The sequence below is a fragment of the Peromyscus maniculatus genome, chromosome 2, assembly GCF_049852395.1.
Source record: "Peromyscus maniculatus bairdii isolate BWxNUB_F1_BW_parent chromosome 2, HU_Pman_BW_mat_3.1, whole genome shotgun sequence".
NCBI lineage: Eukaryota > Metazoa > Chordata > Mammalia > Rodentia > Cricetidae > Peromyscus > Peromyscus maniculatus.
The window spans coordinates 151,999,957-152,019,500 of NC_134853.1; the positions used below are offsets into that span (position 1 = coordinate 151,999,957).

General features: G+C 55.4%; 2 protein-coding genes across 2 annotated transcripts; one reads left to right on the plus strand and one right to left on the minus strand.

Moving 5' to 3' along the window:
- Positions 1 to 202: 202 nt before the first annotated feature.
- Tent5b (terminal nucleotidyltransferase 5B) lies at positions 203 to 7,955 on the plus strand. The gene is made up of 2 exons (XM_006975621.4): positions 203 to 840; positions 6,105 to 7,955. The coding sequence occupies exons 1-2, from the start codon at positions 580 to 582 to the stop codon at positions 7,122 to 7,124; spliced, it is 1,281 nt and encodes a 426-aa protein (XP_006975683.1). The 5' UTR covers positions 203 to 579; the 3' UTR covers positions 7,125 to 7,955.
- Positions 7,956 to 10,879: 2,924 nt separating this feature from the next.
- On the minus strand, positions 10,880 to 17,655 carry LOC121827401 (TMF-regulated nuclear protein 1). Its single transcript, XM_076565340.1, has 2 exons — positions 16,741 to 17,655; positions 10,880 to 11,889 (listed from the first exon to the last, which is right to left on the minus strand). The coding sequence occupies exon 1, from the start codon at positions 17,552 to 17,554 to the stop codon at positions 16,883 to 16,885; it is 672 nt and encodes a 223-aa protein (XP_076421455.1). The 5' UTR covers positions 17,555 to 17,655; the 3' UTR covers positions 10,880 to 11,889; positions 16,741 to 16,882.
- Positions 17,656 to 19,544: the final 1,889 nt, after the last annotated feature.

Below are 19,544 nucleotides of genomic sequence, written 5' to 3' on the forward strand. Positions count from 1 at the left end.
ACGGCAGGCATGCTGCGGTTCGAAGGGCCAATCAAGGCAATAAATTGGGAAGCAGCCGTCTCATTAAACGCCGCAACATTCCTCTACAGAGACCTCCCTCCTCCTGCCGCTGGAGGGCGCTGTCTCTCTAAGTCCCGGCAGGCTCGAGCCAATCGCGTGCTGCAGAAGTTCTTTAAAGACCAAAGGAGGGAATTCAGCCGGAGAGAGGGGGCGGGGAAGGGGCGTGCCTCTCCACCAATCAGAATCCCTGGGAGCCGGCACTCCTGTGCGAAACTCTGTTGGCCAATGGTAGGGGGTGGGATGAGAGGCGGGGCGGCTCCCGCTGCGTGACAGCTGTGCCGACCAATGGGAGTGCGGCCCGTTGCCTATAAGAGTCAGCTGGGCCCCAGCCACCTGGCTCTAAGGTCTGTTAGTCCCAGCCGCCGTCGGAGGTGTCCCCTGGCTTTGCCTCGCCGCCGCCGGGTCCCCGCACCCCGCACCCCGCCCCCAGCCTCGGCCGGTGCGCCGCCACTCTCACTGCTCTCCTCGCCTTAACCATTCCCGGGTTTCTGCCGTCGGGGCGCCGGGGCCGGGCGAGTGATGCCGTCGGAGAGTGGAGTTGAGAGCCTGGAGCGGCCAGCTGCGCAGGTGGGGATGGATGCGGCCTCGGCCGTGGCCACGGCTGGGGCGGCCGGCGGCGGCCCGGACCCGGAGGCCCCCTCGGCCTCTCCGGGACGGCACCAGAGCCGACTGAGCTGGCCACAGGTGAAGCGGCTGGACGCGCTGCTGAGCGAGCCGATCCCCATTCACGGGCGCGGCAACTTCCCCACGCTCAGCGTGCAGCCCCGGCAGATCGTGCAGGTGAGGGGGCGCTGGCAGGGTCGGGGGAGGGGGCGGGCGATGCTCTGCCGCAAGACACCTGGAGCCTGCGATTGGCTCCGCAACCAGGGAATCTAAGGAACGGGAACCGGAGCTACCAGCTCTGCTCTTCCTGCACCCTATTGAGCTTTCCTGTCCACAGTCTTGGGGAGTCCTTATTCCCTGGGAACCACTCACCCAAGACCCTGGCTGGGAGATGAGGAAAGCACTAGTTGGGGCATCGTCCCATCTTGCAAGCAAAGGCAAAAGATACACGGGCAGCCGCCAATGAGGAGTATGTGTGCTTGATTCCAAAATAGTTTTCTTCCTCTACTCCACATTCTTGCACCTCCTGCACCCCCAGGATTCTAAGGGCACTCTGTCCTTGTGTTCCCACAGCCCTTGGCTCAAGAAACCTTGGCTAGGTGAAACAGCTCAGAAATCCTTGGGAAGACTCTCTGCCTCCCACGTGCTTCGGCCAGGCCGGAGACCCCACCCTTGAAGATAGCATCACATTTCCATTTTAGGTGTTCTTCCTCCCTTAAGACTGGAAATGAAGGCCAGTCCAAGGTTCAGACCCCAAAGCACCAGCCCCCTCCTGAGGATCAGGAGGGGGAAGGTTCTGGCAGCTGCTCCCTCCATCAAACTCCAGCTTTTCTTCTATTAACCCTGTATGACCTCCGACGGTATTCTAAAATACCAGAGGATGCCCATTCTCGTCCCCCACTCTAGCTGAGGCCTCAGGTGGGACGGTGAGCCACCTAAGGCTACCCAGTGAGGTGGAGATCAAGCTTAGGGAATCCTGGAGCTCCCCGGGAGCAGCTGGTGGAGGTTCCAGAGTTTCCCACCTCTCCCCTGGCTCCCAAGCTCAACGCCTAGATCTTTAGGGGCGTCTCCGGATAATGGGAACCAGCAAAGTCCAGCGATGCTTCCTGTGTGTTACTGCCAATCATGGGCTTTACACACAAACCAGGTAAAACTGGACATCCCCCTGCTACTATGGCCTCCAACAGAGAGGGAGGGTGGCTGCTGGGGGATGGTCTTACCCTCCCTTCCTAGGAACCAGGAATGAGATGGAGGGGGTGGAGACAGATTCTCCTGGGCTGACTCACTGGCTGTGGCAGTGGAGCTGGCTGAAGCATTCCTCACTTGCCCGCTGTTGTCTGGATTATTAGTAAACCCGCTTTGGCTTGTCTTGAGATAGGATCTTCTATGTTTTGCCTGGGCTCCACTCAAACTTGTAGGCACAAATGCTCCTCCTGCCCCAGCTTCCTGAGTAGCTGGGATGACAGGTGTATGCCACCACTGTGCCGGTTTTTCTCTTGAGGAAATACCATAATCCCAGGCATGAAGGGATGGAAAGGTGGTGCCCAGCGTGATCACACCTCTGCAGAAACAAGTATCCAACCTGACACTAAGGGCATAAATGTGACTGGGCACCAACTGCTGTCTCCTAGCCATGTGAGGGAGACAGAGTCAGTGGGAGCCAATTTTCATGGCTCTAAACTATGTCCTAAACTAGGGACATCCCAGAACAGGGAACTGTTGGCTGTGGAGCAGAGAGGTGGCAGAGGCCTCAGGGCTAGACCGAGAGTCGGGTGTCGGGGTTCAGTGTTTATTCTCTCTGCTGGGCTTAGCAGCCTCATCTGTGCAGTGGAAATGAATTCAACTCCTCAGCAATATCCTTGCTGGTTCCAGACTCCCAAGAGAACACGCGCCTTCACCTGCCTATGCAGCCAGTCTGTCTCCTGGTGGGGATCCACAGTGAGCAGCTTTAAAAGCTGTTGGGATGTTGGGGGTGGGGGGGAAGCGAGGAACTTTCAGGGCTGCTCCCCAGAGCCAAGTTGTCTCATGGTTCAAGAACGGGAGGCCTTCTTCTACCTCTGTGCCCAACAAAATCTTCTCTATAGCAACAGTCTGAGCAGCTAGAAAAATACACCCTTGCTTGTGTCTGGCTAGAGGGACCCTCCTCCTTATAGGAGCCCCTTCTCCAGCTCTGGAGACCAGGTTCTCGTTCAACTCAGCCACCCACTGTCTTTGTGACCTTGAACAAGTCAATTGCTTTCTCTGGGCCCAGAGAATTGAACTAAACAATCTGATCTCTCCAGTTGCAGCCAGAGGCCTGGCTCTTGCAAGCCTTGCAAGTCTTCAGTCTTCCTAAGGTCGGTCTCAGCAGAGGACTGGACAGAGCAGTTTGGGGAGCGGGGTGCCTCAGCACAGGAGAAAGGAGGGAGGCTACAGCCACTGCCCCCTCCAAGGCTGGAAAGTCTGATTTGGAAGGCTGCAAGCTGTCCTGCAGTCCCTGTGTGGGGCAGTATCCGGGACCGCCTGTCAGACTGGCAGTAGTCATACCTGGGAAAGAAACAACAGCCAGTGGTTGGCTGGCGCAGCTGGCCCCATGGCCCTGACGCAGGGGCTGTAATGAGGGGATTGCTGCCTACTCACTCACCTGGCCAGATGCCATGCCCCGGGGTGGGCATCAGCTGGGGAGCAGGAGTTAACATTAAGGCCCCAGTTAGCTCACCTGATGGCTGACTGGGGACAGTTGCCAAGGTGTGGAATGAAAGAATCACATGCTGACTGCAAGCAACTGGCCCTGCTCGGCTTAAATACATTCCCAGCCCCTACCTTCCCACCACCAACTGTTCTGGGCCACTGTGATTCAAGGTTCATTCTCACTTTGAGAGGAAAAAGAAAAAAAAGTGGTGGTGTACCTGCATTTCCATCACTTAGGAAACGGAGGTAGGAGGATTAAAAGTTCAAAGGCAGACTCAACCAGTTTGAGGTCAACTTGGGCTACCAAAAACTCTATCTCAAAAAAAAAAATTATATATATATATATATATATATATATATATATATATATACACACACACACACACATATGTATTATGTATATGCATATATATATGAGATAGATAGATAGATAGATAGATAGATAGATAGATGGATGTAGGGAAATTGGTTTAATTTTGACACCTGGTCTTGCTATATATCCCAGGTTGGTCTCCAACTCTCAGTAATCCTCCTGCCTCCCAAGTGCTAGGATTACAGGCATTCTCCACCTTGCCCAGCTGAAGTTTTGAAAAGGCAAGATTAGAACACTTAAAGTCTGCTGCTCCTGAAGCCTGGGCCTGAATGTGGTAGAGAGAGCAGCCTCTGCTAGGGGCTGGGGACCAGCTGCAGAGTGAGTTTAGCATACATGACCTCCAGGTTCAGTCCTCACTCGGCAGCAAAACAAAAAGATAGGCTTGGAATTGGCCGTTCTTGGGTTTAAGGATGTGACTTCATTCCTGTGAACCCAAGTTTCTCCATCTATAACATAGAGATCATGAAGATCTATCCCCGGAGATTCTTGTTTGGTTGATTGGTTACTTTGGTTAGATTTTGGTGCTGAGGATGGAGCCCAGAGCTCTACACATCTTAGGCACGCCCTCTGCAGCTGAGCTACACCCAAGTCCCCTCCCCCACCACGGATTCTGCTGAGGTCCTGCATCTGATGCTTACTAAATACCTGACCGTGGTACTCCTCCCTTTCCCACCCTGTGCTGAATGTCCTTTCCTTCCCACCCCCATTACCATGACAACTCCTCCCGGAAGTCTTCCTGGAGGGAGCCGCCCGCCTCAGATTGCCCCACTGCGGCTTGCCTCCTCAGCATTTACATGCATTCTTCCCAGTAATTCCCTGGGAGGCTGGAGAACAACCTGCCCCAGAGCCCGCGCTGACTTGGCTTGGCAAGGAGGTGGGGTTGCCGAGTCACCATGGGCAGGAATGCTGCCTGGTCACTTTCAGGACACTGTGTGAGGGTTTGGGGTTGCCGAGAAACCAGATGTCTGTATTCACCCCCAGCTTCACTTCTCCCCCACGAATGCCACTGCCCAGGGCTCTAGCCAAGAACCGAGTTCCCGAAGACTTACAGGTGTCCCTGTCAGGTTCCCATGCCATCAGCCCTGGGGCTCCAGGTGGAGTCCTCTGTATTCTCCTGCCTCAGCCTTCAAAGTGGCTGAGATTACAGGCCTGCTCTGCCACCCCCAGCCCAGCCCAGTCATTTCTGAATGGCCTCTGCTCGTGTAGGATTTGCTTCCCTGGTTCTTTGTTTTAAAAAAAAAAAAGTATGTGTCACAGTCAAAAGAAAGAATGGGGCTGGAGAGAAGGCCCAGCAGTTAAGAGCACTGGCTGCTCTTGCAGAGGACCTGGCTTCTATCCCAGCACCCACAGGACAGCCCCACAACCACCTGTAACCCCCAGTTCCAAGAGTCTAAAGCCCACTTCTGGCCTCCATGGATGGAGCACATGTGTATATGCAGGCAAAACACACATATACATAAAATACAAGTAAAATCTTTTAAAACTAGCCAGGCATGGTGGAGCACCTCTTTATTCCCAGGACTCAGGAAACAGAGGCAGGCAGATCTCTGAGTTCAAGGCCAGCCTGGTCTATAGAATGAGTTCCAGGACAGCCAGAGCTACATAGTGAGACCCTGTCTCAAAAGAAAAGAAAAATAAATAAATAAATAAAAATTAAAAGATAAATAAAATTAAATCAAAATTTCAAAAATTCAAGAGAACATAGATGGACTTGTGAATCTAACCAATGTGGGTTCTGGTCTTAGCCTGCCTACTCTACAGCATTGGATGTGTTGTTGTTGTTGTTGTTTTTTAAATACCCCTTCATCTGTTGACTGGGATAGTAGTCCTCAAAACTGACTGTCATGGGAGTAATGAGCGAAGGCATGAGGGAGGGAGGGGTGCTGAGCACCCCATCACGAAGTGCCTGGCATCATGCCAAGTGTTTGCCTGGCTGTGTTAGGAAGGTCAGGTAGTACAGTGGGAAGACCTAGGCTCTCAACTGAAAGCTCAGCTCTATCTTTCCCAGCTGTGTGACTTTGGACAGTTCTCAGGCTGCTCTGGGCTTCTATTTCCCAACTTGTGAAGCAGGAATATACCTTGCCTCATCAGGTTATTATGAAGATTAAGTGAGGTTGTATTTTAATGTAAAGTGCTTAGTAAGTTCTCAGCTTGCATTTGTTATTTTTATTGCTCTTCTGAGTCATTCCTTTCAACTGGGCCCTTCTCCAGATTGGCAAATCAAGGCTTTGTAAGTTAAAAGACTTCACAAAGACACAGAAGCTGGTAAGAGGTCCACAGTGATGGGTGGTAGGATGATTAATCTTGGAAGGCCTTGGTGCAGACCGGAGAGGCCCAGGCACCTGAGAGACCCAGGCACCTGATCTTCTTCCTCCCCCCCCCCCACCGTCCCCTGCAGGTGGTCCGCAGCAGTCTGGAAGAACAGGGATTGCATGTGCACAGTGTCCGACTGCACGGCTCCGCCGCCAGCCACGTGCTGCACCCTGAGAGTGGCCTAGGCTACAAGGACCTGGACTTGGTGTTCCAGATGGACCTGCAGAGTGAGGCATCCTTCCAGCTAACCAAGGCGGTGGTCCTGGCTTGCCTGCTGGACTTCTTGCCAGAGGGAGTGAGCCGGGCCAAGATCACGCCACTGACACTCAAGGAGGCCTATGTGCAGAAGCTGGTGAAAGTGTGCACAGACCTGGACCGCTGGAGCCTCATCTCGCTGTCCAACAAGAGCGGCAAGAACGTGGAACTCAAGTTCGTGGACTCCGTGAGGCGCCAGTTTGAATTCAGCGTCGACTCCTTCCAGATCATCCTGGACTCCCTGCTGCTCTTCGGCCAGTGCTCCCCCACACCAATGTCAGAGGACTTCCACCCCACCGTGACAGGCGAGAGCCTCTACGGGGACTTTGCCGAGGCCTTGGAGCACCTGCAGCACCGCGTCATTGCCACACGCAGCCCCGAGGAGATCCGCGGCGGCGGCCTCCTCAAGTACTGCCACCTCTTGGTGCGGGGCTTCCGGCCAAGGCCCAGCACCGACGTCCGCGCCCTGCAGCGATACATGTGCTCCCGCTTCTTCATCGACTTCCCGGACCTGGTGGAGCAGAGGCGCATTCTGGAGCGCTACCTGGAGGCCCACTTTGGCGGAGCCGACGCGGCCCGCCGGTATGCCTGCCTCGGGACGCTGCACCAGGTGGTCAATGAGAGCACCGTGTGCCTCATGAGCCACGAGCGCCGCCAGACCCTGGACCTCATCGCCATGCTAGCCCTCCAGGCGCTGGCTGAGCAGGGCCCCGCTGCCGCCGCCGCCTTGGCCTGGCGGCGTCCAGGCTCTGATGGGGTGGTGCCAGCCACTGTTAATTACTACGTGACCCCCATGCAGCCTCTGCTGCCCCGGGCTCACTCCTATCCCACCTGGCTGCCTTGCAACTGACTCTGATCCTGGCCAGAAAGGAACGAGCTTCATGGGGGGTGGGGCGGGGGTCATCAGGGATGTGTGGGGGGATGCGACCAGGACACAGGCTGCCTGTGCCAGCTGGCCCCAGTGCTACAGGGTTGGACCTGTGAACAGCCCAGACCTTTCCCGCATAGGGCGCCTATGGACTTAGAGCCAAGTCAGGTTCTTGACAGGAGGGCCGTCTGGTCCTTGCACCCCACTCTTGGACCTGCGCGTGACGTGGGTCACTGAGGCTACTTGCCTGGAAAGAACAAAGCCAGCCTGGGTGGTAGGTCTCAGTAGCAACACCGTGGGTGGATTTCCGCGGCCAGGATGGGGTCAGCCCACAGGGACCCAGAAGCTCCTACACTGGCTAAAATATGACATCATGTAACAGGAACACGCACTTGGGGTCTAGCTGGATGACTCAGAGCCTCGTGGCCCAACCTCGCTGGCCGTCAGGAAGCTCCCTGGGTGTTTGGAGGGATGGGAATGTAGTCTCCTGCAACTTGTATGGACTTCTTGAGGTGCTGAGCTTTATAGTGGACAGGTTCTAAACAGCCACGATAGGATGCAACCCATACACCTCCCATACACCGCCCAGTGCGTCACCCTTTCCCTCCCCTCTGCCTCCCAGGAACCCCGCCGCCGTCTGCACACTTACACATCGGAGGCGGTTGGGTTCAAGGTTGCCACGGTCGACTCCCCCACCCACTTGCTCGGTTATAGGGTTTTCACATAGGGAGGGAGGCATACCCCGGCTCTTTGCCCATTTCTCTAGATTTGCTGTGTTGCACACTTCCCGCCAATAAAAACTGTGGACACTGAGCATAACTGTATGCTTTCTCCTGGGGTAAGGATCTCCGGGACAGAGGGCTGGCACTACCTCCCAGGCTGTTTGGCTTGTATTGTGGGAGGAGCCAAAGAGTGGCTGTGGAGTGTCCGTCCTGTCCACAGCCTGACAACTGTGAACTGGGAGTGTGGCTGGTCTCCTCATGTTTCCTCAGCAAGTCTAGACCTCGTGTTCAAGGGGATTTATATATCCATCTCTCCAGCCTGAACCTGGCCTTTGGTGAGCAGGTCTGCCCACTCCGTCTCCCCAGGAAGCAAGCAGGGTGAATCTGAACTGGAATGGAAACTCAGGCTGGGGGACCTGGAGGGTCCCCAGAGTCCAGGTAGGGTCTCCCTAGCAAGTGGACATGAGCCAGCTTTAGCTCGTTGTAAACAGGTCCCCTGGAGAGGGGCTGCGGTCTCTCTGAACCCAGCAGTGCCAGCTTTTGGGGAGCTGTTCCCTCAGGGCATGGGCCACTCACCTCTGAACGCTGCCCACTGTTTACCCTGCCCCTTTGATCTGGGGATCGCAAAGCTTTTTAACATATTCAGCCTCATTAGGCTTCTCTGAAGTGGTGACTTTGATAGTTCCAGTCAGGGTGGAAAAAAAAATAAGGCAGCAAAGGAGACCCCAGGTCATCAGAGGGAGTCCTCACCTGCTCTGTGGGTTTGGCTAGGTGCCTCAGTTCCTTCTGCTCATGCCTCGGAATGGCTGGAGGGGCAACTGAAAAGGCGGTCCTACCCCACCCAGCTGTGGTCAGTCCCCTAAGGGGCTGAGAGAGACAACTTCCCCTATCTCCTGGTTTAGCCACACTCAGGAGCCCGAACCTGAGCTGGGAACAGTGTAAACAGCAGGCTCAGTGGGCTGGCTGGGTGAGCATTCACCTGGATGTGCTTGCTTCAGATGAGAAACCCAGGTCCTGGTCTCGGTCTGCATGCACTGTCTGAACTCAACCGTAGCCTGTTACGGTTCTGGGGTTTGCCTGTTATGGTTCTGGGTTTTAGGATCCCTACCCTTGTGACAGTTACACCCTAATAAGGTAAACAGTGTGGTCTTAGAAGGTCAGCAATGCATAAAAATGTAACAAGGGACTTTAATTCAGACAAGGTGCCCCTCACTGAGATGGTATTTGATTGAACAGACTTACAGGTTCTGGGAAGTGAGCCATGTAGCTGTCTGGAGAAAGTGTTCTGGGCCAAGGGAACTTGTCTGTGAATGCACACGTGCCCTGGCAGGCATGTCTGAAGGAGGGCACGTGTGCCTGAGGATGTCTGGCCGGTCCTGTGTGGGTGTGGGTACTCTCTGGAGCCGGTACGCACACGTGCATGGATGTGAGGAAGTGCGCTCAGGGGTGGGGGGTGGGGACAGTTGATAGCAATAGCTGTCCAGCCTGATTTCTTCCATGCCAGATGCCATGCTTAGGTACGCGCAAACACTTGGAGTTGCATCCTTGTAACAACTCCAGAGAATAGTATTTCCATTTTAGAGACAAAACAGGCCCAAGGGGTCACAGAGGTTTGTCAGACTCAAGATGTTGCATCCCACCCCTGCCCTGTAATTCCACATGAATGATGGTAACAAGTCTGTCTCCTGTACCTATGTGGCAAGGCTCAGGCTATTTTCTGTGTGACTGGCAGAGTGTAGTAATGTGCCAAGACATACATTTTCTTGATGTACCTGTGCCAACAGTCATGGCTTGGGGTGACTGTCTGGGACCTGTTGTGGCAACAGGGCACTAGTAACCCTGTGGGTGTGGTGCATTGTTTCCGGGTGTGAGAAAAACACTCTGTACCTGACTTTGTTCTTGTGGACCATCCCTGTCGCCATCTAGGGATGCTGGGATGTGCAGGCAACAGGAATTTGGAATCAGCACAGCTGAGGGGAGAGTCCGTCCTTCAGCCGCTGTACCAGCAACAACCCACCCCCCACTTCCCTAGCAGCATACAAATCAGAGGGCCCAAGTCACAGTGATGGAGACCCCCAGGCAGGTACACGGTCTGCTGGCCCCTCCAGATCCCCTACCCACCCTTCTGCTCAGGGCCCTGGGGAGGCTGTTGGACGGCATCAATGGTTCCCTTGTTCCCCAGTGTCCGGCTGTTCTTGACAAGGACGGGCCCCGCAGGAGCCTGAAAGGAGAGGGTGTTTACTCTCCCCCCCCCTCTCAGGCTGTCATGGTTCACACCCCTCAAGAATGGCAGCAACCTTGAACACTTGTCTCCAGAAGGCCCAACAGTGAGGAGCTTCCGGTCCTGTCAGTTATCTTCACAGCTCCTCCAGAACCCAGGGCCTTCCACATTCTAGACAAACATCTTATTCTGAAGTTATATCTCTAGTCTTTTTTTTTTTTTTTTTTGAGATGGAGTATTCCTGTGTAGCCCAGGCTAGCCTTAAATTCTCACATCTTCCTGCCTCAGTCTGAGTGCTGGGATTACAGCCATGTGCCCCCAGTCCTGGCTCCCCTTTAATTAGTTTCTTAGGTACATCCCACACCTGTAGAAAGAGTCCCCTTTTTTTTCCCCAGAGCTGAGGACCAAACCCAGGGCCTTGCCTACCACTGAGCTCTTTTAAAAAAAAAAAAAAAAAAAAGCTCTTCCAGTTTCATGAACTCATCTCCTGAGGAGACCTCAGTGGGCAGTCTCTCACAGGCTGTCGTCATCCACCGCCACAGTATCCCAACCTCTGCAGGGGGCACTCACAGGCACGTGTCTCTGGGCTTCCTCGTCACACCCTTGTTAACAGAGACACTCCTGAGGGTCAGCTCTGAGCCAAGTCAAGGGACAAATGGGTTTTTTAAGCCCGGCCCCAGCCCAGACTGCCAAACCAAACAGAAGCCCTCCAGAAGCCATCAACTGAAGAGAGGCATGACCCACCCAAAGGAAAGGCACAAGGACACTGGCAACGTGAACCTCAAAACCGCACATTTCAGCCTCACATCATTAAGATTTATTCTTCCCGTGTGTGTATATAGTTGGGACTGAGTCGATATACAGCCACTCTACAGAAGCCTATACGTTTTGGGTGGCGTGTGAGTAAATGTGCCTCCTTCCCTCATCAGGATATGTGAAGTGGATTTCCTTTGTACATTTAACTTTGCTTGGAAGTGTGGTTGCCACCACCTCATCCTGAGAAAAAGGCGTCCCCCTAGGAGGCAGCAGCTGATTGTCTGCAAGGAGCCACAGGTATGTCCTTGCTCACATGGGGAGGACAAGGAGAGTGGGTGAGGGAAATGGGGGTTTCCTACACCAGTGACTTGCCTTACAATGGCCTTCTGGAGCTACGGACATAAACGTGATGATGGGGACTTGAGCCACACTGTGACTTCTCATGATGGGGACTCCAGCCACACTGTGACTTCTCATGATGGGGACTCGAGCCACACTGTGACTTCTCATGATGGGGACTCGAGCCACACTGTGACTTCTCATGATGGGGACTCCAGCCACACTGTGACTTATGATGGGGACTCCAGCCACACTGTGACTTCTCATGATGGGGACTCCAGCCACACTGTGACTTCTCATGATGGGGACTCCAGCCACACTGTGACTTCTCATGATGGGGACTCGAGCCACACTGTGACTTCTCATGATGGGGACTCCAGCCACACTGTGACTTCTCATGATGGGGACTCGAGCTACACTGTGACTTGTTTAAGAATGAGGAGTCCATCTTTAAAAAGAAAGCCGGCCATGTGTGCCACACTCTTGGCTAACAGACACCGTAACAGGTCCTGTATAAGCAAAGTCAAATGCAGTGTATGGAAAGCAACTCAGAGTACAGCAAGTTCCCAGGCCCTTGCCACTGTAAGGGCTCCTGAGAGGAGGGTGCTGAGACTGGGCACAGTCAATCCTGGAAGTCTTCCTGAGGGCGGCATCCAGAGAAGGAGCAGAATGCAGAAGTCCAGACCCATAAAGTGGAGGCACTGGGGAGCTGGAAGAACAATGCCAAGAGCCTTAATTACCTTTTCCAGAAGCTGCCCCACCCCACCCAAACCTCCCACATCTGTCTCCTCCGGGACTGTCCTGGGGTTTGCTATGGAAAGGGGCTGGGAGAAGCAGAGGTTCCCTTGGGTCTTTGTCCCTGGCTGGGATCCTCACCAGTCTGAGCAGCTGGAATGGAATGTTCCAGGAATGAAGGTCCTGCCCCTCCCCCACCGCTCCTCTCACGGAGCTCCCGGGGCTGTTCCAGAGATTCCCAATATGGTGATGCTCTAGAGCAGTGGTTCTCAACCTTCCTAACGCTGCGACCCTTTAACACAGCTCCTCATGTGGTGACCCCAACCATAAAATTATTTTCGTTGCTACTTCATGACTGTAATTTTACTACTGCTATGAATCGTATCTGTTTTCCGGTGGTCTTAGGCAATTCCTAAGGAATGTTATCTTTGGTGTTCTCTCCTGTCCTAGGCAGAGTGGTTCTACCGTTCACAAAGCCCCACTATGAGGCAGCGAGTAGGACTTCTTACACCCAGAAGTTAGCTCTTCTCTAGTGTTCCCTGAGCTGGGGAGATGGCCGGAGGGTAAGAACATGTGCTGCTCTTGTATAGGACGTAAGTTCAGTTCCCAGCACCCACATCAAACAGCTTACAGGTGCCTGTAACTTCAGTTCCAGGGGGACCCCACACTTGTGCCTTCCAAGGGCACCTGCGCACACGCACACACACATAATTTAAAATAAAAATAAATCTAAAACAAAAGATTTAAAGCCGGAAGGTGATCATCCACGCCTTTAATCCCAGCACTAGGAAGATAGAGGCAGGCAGATAAGAGTTCAAGGCTAGTCTGGTCTATAGAGCAAGTTACAGGACAGCCAAGGCTACACAGAGAAACCCTGTCTTAAAAAAACAAAAGATTTAAAAAGGGAAAGTCATTGCCCCAAGCTGAGACAATTCAATTCACCCAGACCAGATTTCCGGCCTGTTTGGTCTACTTTGGGCCCTTCTGCCTATCACAGAACATGTGGTCCTGCTCTCCTGCCACCAGGCTCTTTGCTCCCTTGGCACCACACTTCCTGCCCAGGTCTTCAGGGAGGGGAGACAGCTGGAGGCAATCCTCGGCCGTGCATACAGCCCTGAACATCCTTGGCCCACCCTTGCCATAAGCCAGGTATGTTGAGTCAGCTTGACTCACCCCCAGAACCCAGACAACCTAGCAAGGGTGTGTCCAGTCCTGGGGGACAGGGTACAAGACACACTTCGCCACCTCTCCAGCAACTTATACCTCTCTCCCAGGACAGGACCCATTAGAAACGAGAACTCAGAAGTCCCCCCAAATGGTGCTGTCATTAGCCCACTGAACTTACAGGTTCTACGCCTTTGAGGAAGCCATCTGCCCACCTTGGCCCTCAGACTCATTGGTGGCCATGGGGATAAGAACCTTGCTTTGCTGAGTGTTTGAGAAAAATGTGAACAATGGGTATAGAATGCTTAGCGTGACGCCCCGTGTGAAGGAAGTGGTTCATTTATCCCAGAACTAAGGGTTCTCTTCTCTCATCACTTCTGACAGGGTGTAGTCAAGGAATAATGGGGGAAGAAATAGGCTGGGGATTTCCCACATTTCCCAAACACTTCCTCCCCCGCCTAGAGTCTCTCCAGCTGAGCCGCCAGGGCACCTGAGTGGTTCCCATGGAATCAAGCCGGTCTGGGACACCTGAGTCTAGACCTGTCACTTCATCAGCCACCTTGGTTGTTGGGTGGTGGCAGGACTCAGTTCTGTCATCCGTAAATACAGAACTGACTGGGTGGGGACAGTCAACAGTGGAAGCCTCTTTCCAAGAAGTCTCTCCTACTGGATTCTCTCCTTGAAGTCAGGGTCCCCTCTGAGCCTCTTCTAGAGTTGTGCTCCCAGAGGTGATGGATACAGATCAGAGACCCCCAGGCTCTTCACGCTGGAAGCCGTCACGGGAATCACTCCTTCAGTAACGGACCCAGGACAGCCATCACCACTTACTCTGCAGACCCTTACAGCCCAAAGCCCACAAGCCTGAGGACCACGGGGAGGGGGATAATTGAGGACTGGGCACCCGAAACAGAACACGCTCCAGGCCACGCCCCCAACTCTCACAGAGCAGCTCCACACTGCCCTCTGGTGGCACTGCTGGGACCAGCCAAGAAGCAAAGGGGCTATGTTCCTCTCCTATTTATCGAGCACCCAGATTCGCTGGTTGACATAATGTCCTCATTGCACAGATCCCCAGGGTCCCTGAACTTGCCCAGTCTGCAGGCTTGGGGCCGTCAAGAAAGTATTCAGCCAGAGCTACACAGTGAGACCTTGTCTCTCACACACACACACAAAAAGTGTTCAAGAAGTTGGGAAGTCATGTGGAAAGAGTGCTTTCTGCTCAGGGGTAGAGTAATATTAGCCAGACTCCAAAACATAACTTCCAGGGTCTGGGGATGTAGCTCAGTTGAGAGCGTGCCTGCCCTTCTTGGACCAGGCCCTGGGTCCAACATCAACACTACATAAATAAAGCATGGTGGGGTATGCACCTGAAACCCCATCATTTGCGGGGTGGAGGCAAGAGATCGGAAGTTCACAGTTGGGACCAGACTGGTAAAGATGCCTCTGCCAGGTCTGACCACCTGAGTTCAACCTCTGGGACCCACTTGGTGGAAGACAGAACGGATTCCTGCAAGTTTTCCTCTGACCTCAACACGGCACTCTGGCACAGGTACGCCCCTCACCCACCCACAAATAAGTAATGTTTAAAAAAAAAAAAAGTTCAAAGTCATCCTCAGCTATTTATGGAGGTTAAGGCAAACCTGTCTCAAAAATAAAATTAGACAGTAATCTGGGCCCCAATTAGGTCCCCTGGGATGGTGACATCCAGGGAAAGGTAGTTGGAGGAGGTCTGGAAAGCAAGCCCTTCAAAGTGGAGACCTTCCTGAACCCAGGAAGAAAGTGAAACTGGTCTGCTAGGTGAGGAGAGATTGGAGCCAGACCTCGGAATGCTCACAGGGCCCTAGGATGGCCAGGCAGGGTGAGAAGGTGACTTAATTGGTTGCAAAGTACACAGAAGACATATAACCTGAGGTTCAAGTCAGTGAGCTCTGTGTACCTTGGCTCAGACTTTTTTTTTTTAGGGGGGGGGGCTGGCATCTGGAATGGGAGTAGAAGGAGGGGCCATGGCTGCCTGTGCCCCCACCTACCCATCCACCTTCTCCAGCAAGAGTCTCCATGTATCCACCCACCCCACCTCTAAATCAGGTCAAAGCTGATTACAGTGACTCCCAGAGACTAACGGTGATGGCAGAAAGCACTCTCTGCCATTAGCTAAAAGCGTCTCCAGATCGGCTGCCATCCCTGCAAACCAGAAACCGGGCGGTCCTGGCGGCAGTCCAGCGCCGCAGCCTGAACACCGGCTATTCACCTCCAGGAAGTCCTGTGCTCCGGACCGCAGCACTCTAGATAACCTGAGAGGCCTCAATAAGTCCTATCCGGGAGGCCGGGACATGGCAGGTCCCCACAACACTGGTCCCAGCCAGGAGTCTGTTAGGTTTGGGACCTGATGGGGGTAGGGTCAGCTGAGGACCCCTGCCTATCACAATATATCTGACTCGCAGGACTAAAGTGCTGTGACTCTGACATCTTCCTCCTTCACTCTCTTCTCAAGCCTGACAGGAGGGACGATATTCAGAGAATGACTCAGAGAGGGGGCAGTCCTGTCCTGGGCCACTGTAGACAGGGTGTAGAGGTCAGCTCTCCCTAACTGTCCCTAATACAATAAAAAGGACACACACACAGGCCTAGGATCAGGCGCTCTCTCTGGCACGTGACCTTGAGAAATCCCTTTTCCATTCTATAAAATGAAGACTTTAAATTAGCTCCTGAGACGAGGCAGCACCCATCTGTAGGTGTGATTTAAATGAGTGAAGCATCCTACCGTGACTTACAGGGGGAAAAAAGAATCCCATGCCCCGTGGCGGCTTCCCCACAGCTCTCCTGAGAGCCAGATATACCCACGTTACCACAGACGAGGGGGCTGCCACCAGAGGCAGGGGGCAAGGCTGCCACCAGGCCAATGGGTAGGGACAGAGGAATGGGGCCCGAAGGGCATCTGTCAGGAAGAAGCAGGTGGCATTTCCAGGCTGGCCCTTTAAGGCCTCCCTTTCTGGAAGCTGATGCCATGCCTGCTCCCTTGGGGCTGTTAGAGAGTGTCACCTGGCTCCATCCCTGGCAGGGCCATCTTAGAGATACCTTGGGGAGGGCTGCTAGCTGAGCAGGTGATAAACACCCCATTCTGGTCATCTCCATCAGGTTAGGAGTATGAGAAAAGCTGTTTCCTAGAGACAGAGAGGCCTGCGTACGAGGGGGACAAATCTCCAACCTCGATGGGATCCCGTCGTCCTCCAATGGGAGACAGGGGCTCAGAGGAGGAGAATCCGGTCATACAGCCCCGAGGCAGCCTCCTGCCATCCTGGGGCCTTATTCTTCCCTCCCCAAAGAGGTGGAGCTGAGCTGTGTGGGAATCAGCAGCTTCAAGGGCAGGACTTGACTTGCGGTCCCGGGGACCCCGGAGAGGCCACGCAAGCGCAGGTGAGGGGGGGGGGGCAGATGCTGCGATATTACAGCAGGTTCCCGCTGGCTAAAGTTTGCCACCCAATCCTTCCTGAAGCCTAACGCCCTCCACTAGCTCAGCTCTGCCATCTAACCCGGCATGAGGGAAGACGCCACGACAAAACGGACACTTCTATCAGGGCCGCAGAGGTGGGAGATCCCGGGCACTGCACCCCTCGACACTGACACACCGTACCCCAGAGAGCACCCGTCAACAACACCTCACCTCAGTCTCATTTTCAGGGCCCCCCGGCCCCCCGACTGTCTCCTCCGCGTAGATGACGCCGTCCATCTAGCCAGCACCCAGACCTGTCCGTCCTTCCGTCCTTCCGCCTGTCTCAGGAGCCCAGGGGTCCGGGGTTCTGAGGTCAGCGCTGGGGGGAGGCGGGGCCGCGGGGCGGGCTGCGGCGGAAGGGCGAGTCGGGCTCGGGGCAGTGGCCGCGCCGCAGCCGCCCCGCGCCCCAGGGCACGCAGCTCCCCAGGCCGAGCGCCGAGGCCAGCAGCGCGGGGGGACGACCCCGGCGGCCGCGGCGCGCACCCTTCTTGAGGCGCGACCCGTGCGCCGCCAGGTAGAGCTCGGCCTGGGCCACGCCGCCGCTCAGGCGGCTCAGGCTCTCGGCTCGGTGCGCCAGGCGCAGCTCGGCAGCCAAGAAGACCCGGTGCAGCTGCAGCACCCGGCTCTCCAGCTCCGACACCAGGCGCCGGCGGCCCTCCACTTCCAGCAGTCGCCGCCGCGCTTCGGCCAGCTCCAGCGCGCGGCCCCCCGCCCCCGCCGCCGCGCCCGCGCCCCCCGCCGGGCCCGCGCCCCCGGGGCCCCCGCTAGCACCCTGGCGCCAGCGCTGCAGCTCCTGCCCCTCCGCCGGTGCCTCCGCCGCCTCGGGCAACGGCGGGGACTGAGTGGGGGTCGGGGTCGAGGTCGGCGATGGGGGCGGGGGCTGGAGGGACGGCAGGGGCTCCCGGGGTGGCGGCGGGGGGGACCCCGGTTCTGCCGTCCCTTCCTGGGCCCCTGGGCCACAGGCGCTGATGCGGCAGCCCGGCATCCCCCGCCCCGCGGCGGCCCCCGGCTGTCGGTACGCAGGGACGGCGGACGCGGAGCGCGAGACGAGGGAGAGGCGGCCGCGGAGCCCACACCCAGGCCGCACGCGCCGCCTGGAGACTTATAGCACGTGGGCGGAGCCAGGGGCAGCTCGGCCAATCCGAGGCTTGCATGTCCTCAGTCGGCCCCGCCCTCCACCGAGAAGCGTGGCTCCCCCCCATCCGCCCCAAACGCCTCGGGTTCCCGCTCCCTCTCCCAGGTTGTTGGCCCTCTTTGGGCATCACCCCAAATTTCGGGTGGATAAGTGGCGGGTCACTTTCCTCGCCTGGACTCTCACAGCAGTAAACTTCGAAGTGATGCTTAAAAAAGTCAGACATTTCAGTCTCCACCCAGAGGAGGGTTGGGGCTGAGCGTCACCCCCGCCCCCTTCTCCGCTCGCATGACAGCGAGAGCCTGGCCTAGAACTCAGCGCTCAGGGTCTCTTAGGCCGCAAGGTTCGCTAGGACGCCGTCCCCCATCATTCTGGGGTTGTGGGGTGGTTAAGACAGAGGGACGACTGGCGTCCATAGAAGGATGGACGTATGATTGGATTAGTTGCACACCAGGAAGGCACCTGGCTTGCAAACCAAAGACCACAGTCGCTGCTGCTGGGTCCGCCGACCTTTGTGGGGCCCTTAGAGAACCCCAAGGTGTGCAAAATTATTTTCCAGCTCCACTCCTGCCTGTGTGCGCACCTACCAGCACACAAGGCCTCCCCAATACCTTTTACGTGGAGGGGGAAACTCAGGAGAAGCCGTGATGCCCTGCTCAAGGTCACATTGCGGGATAGCGGCTGAGTCTGGACGGAAATGAACAAGCTCAACGATTCATCAGAGCCCTTTGATGCTTGGATTCCTCCCTTCCCCCAGGCGCTCGACTCCTTATCTAGGACTGTAATCACCCTGGCTCTGCCCAATTTCTTTGCCCGCAACATAAGTAGCCCTGCTGTTCCCGCCTTGGCCCAGACCCCAATGACCCAATGCCTCCGATGGTATCTGTTTGAATGTGCCATCAAAGACGGGAGGGGGCGGTGGTGGGAAGGGGCAAGGTCCGCGGGGCAAGAAAGCAGCTCTGAACCCCATTAGGAAAGACTGCAGCGGGGGCCCCCCCGGGTTTCAGAGGTCCTGCCCAAGGTGTGGCCAGCATCCTGAATCCCAGAGAATCTGAAGAGGAGTCTGGCTAGGGGAGGAGGAAAGCCTCGGGCCCTCCGGTCCCCTGACCTTCTTCTCTAAGTGCTTACAGGCACCTTTTGATTGAATTACTGCGGACTCGTGGGCATGACAACAAGTCTCCAGAGAGGCAGCTCCTGGAGTGAGGGTGAAGGGAGAGAGGGTGAGGGGAGTTAGATTCAGAGAAGAGGGACGACTTATGTTTTGTTCTGACTGCCCTGCAGTTCACTATGTAGACCAGGATGGCCTCGAATTCATAGACATCCTTCTGCTTCTGTCTGCCGAGCTCTGGGAGGAAGGGCATGGGCTGCCATTCCTGGCCTTTCTCTCTTTAGCCAGGGTTTCATGTGGCTCAGGGTGGCTTTGAACTCTTGATCCTCCTGCCTCCACCTTGGAAATGCTGGAATTACCGGCTTGTGCCACCATAAAGGAATAGGGGTGGCGTAATAAGGGTTTGTCCATCCCTCACCTCCATTCATCTGGGGAATTGGCAGCAGATATTTACCTGATGCAGAAAACACCAGTCAGGCTTCTCTGGGTGGGGTGCTTTTGCTCGGAGTGACCCAAAGTTGTTCTGAAAAACAGACCCATATTTAGGATGCCACCGTGGGGGAGGGAGGGCATTCCTTCTTGCTGGAGACAACCGGACAATCCCTGAGCCTCCCTCATTCTGGATGAAGTTCCCATGCTCCGGGCTTCCCTTTTCCCACTGTGCCCGCCCCGCCCCCGGCTCTATGCCTAGGCAGCCTTGGGTCCTGTTACCGGGCTGAACTCATTGAGCTGAAC

Excerpts from the sequence above, each read along its gene's own strand:
- LOC121827401 (XM_076565340.1), bottom strand. The coding sequence starts at position 17,554 with ATGCCGGGCTGCCGCATCAGCGCCTGTGGCCCAGGGGCCCAGGAAGGG.
- Tent5b (XM_006975621.4), top strand. The coding sequence starts at position 580 with ATGCCGTCGGAGAGTGGAGTTGAGAGCCTGGAGCGGCCAGCTGCGCAG. Across the intron at positions 841-6,104 it reads AGCCCCGGCAGATCGTGCAG|GTGGTCCGCAGCAGTCTGGA; the intron begins GTGAGGGGGCGC and ends CGTCCCCTGCAG.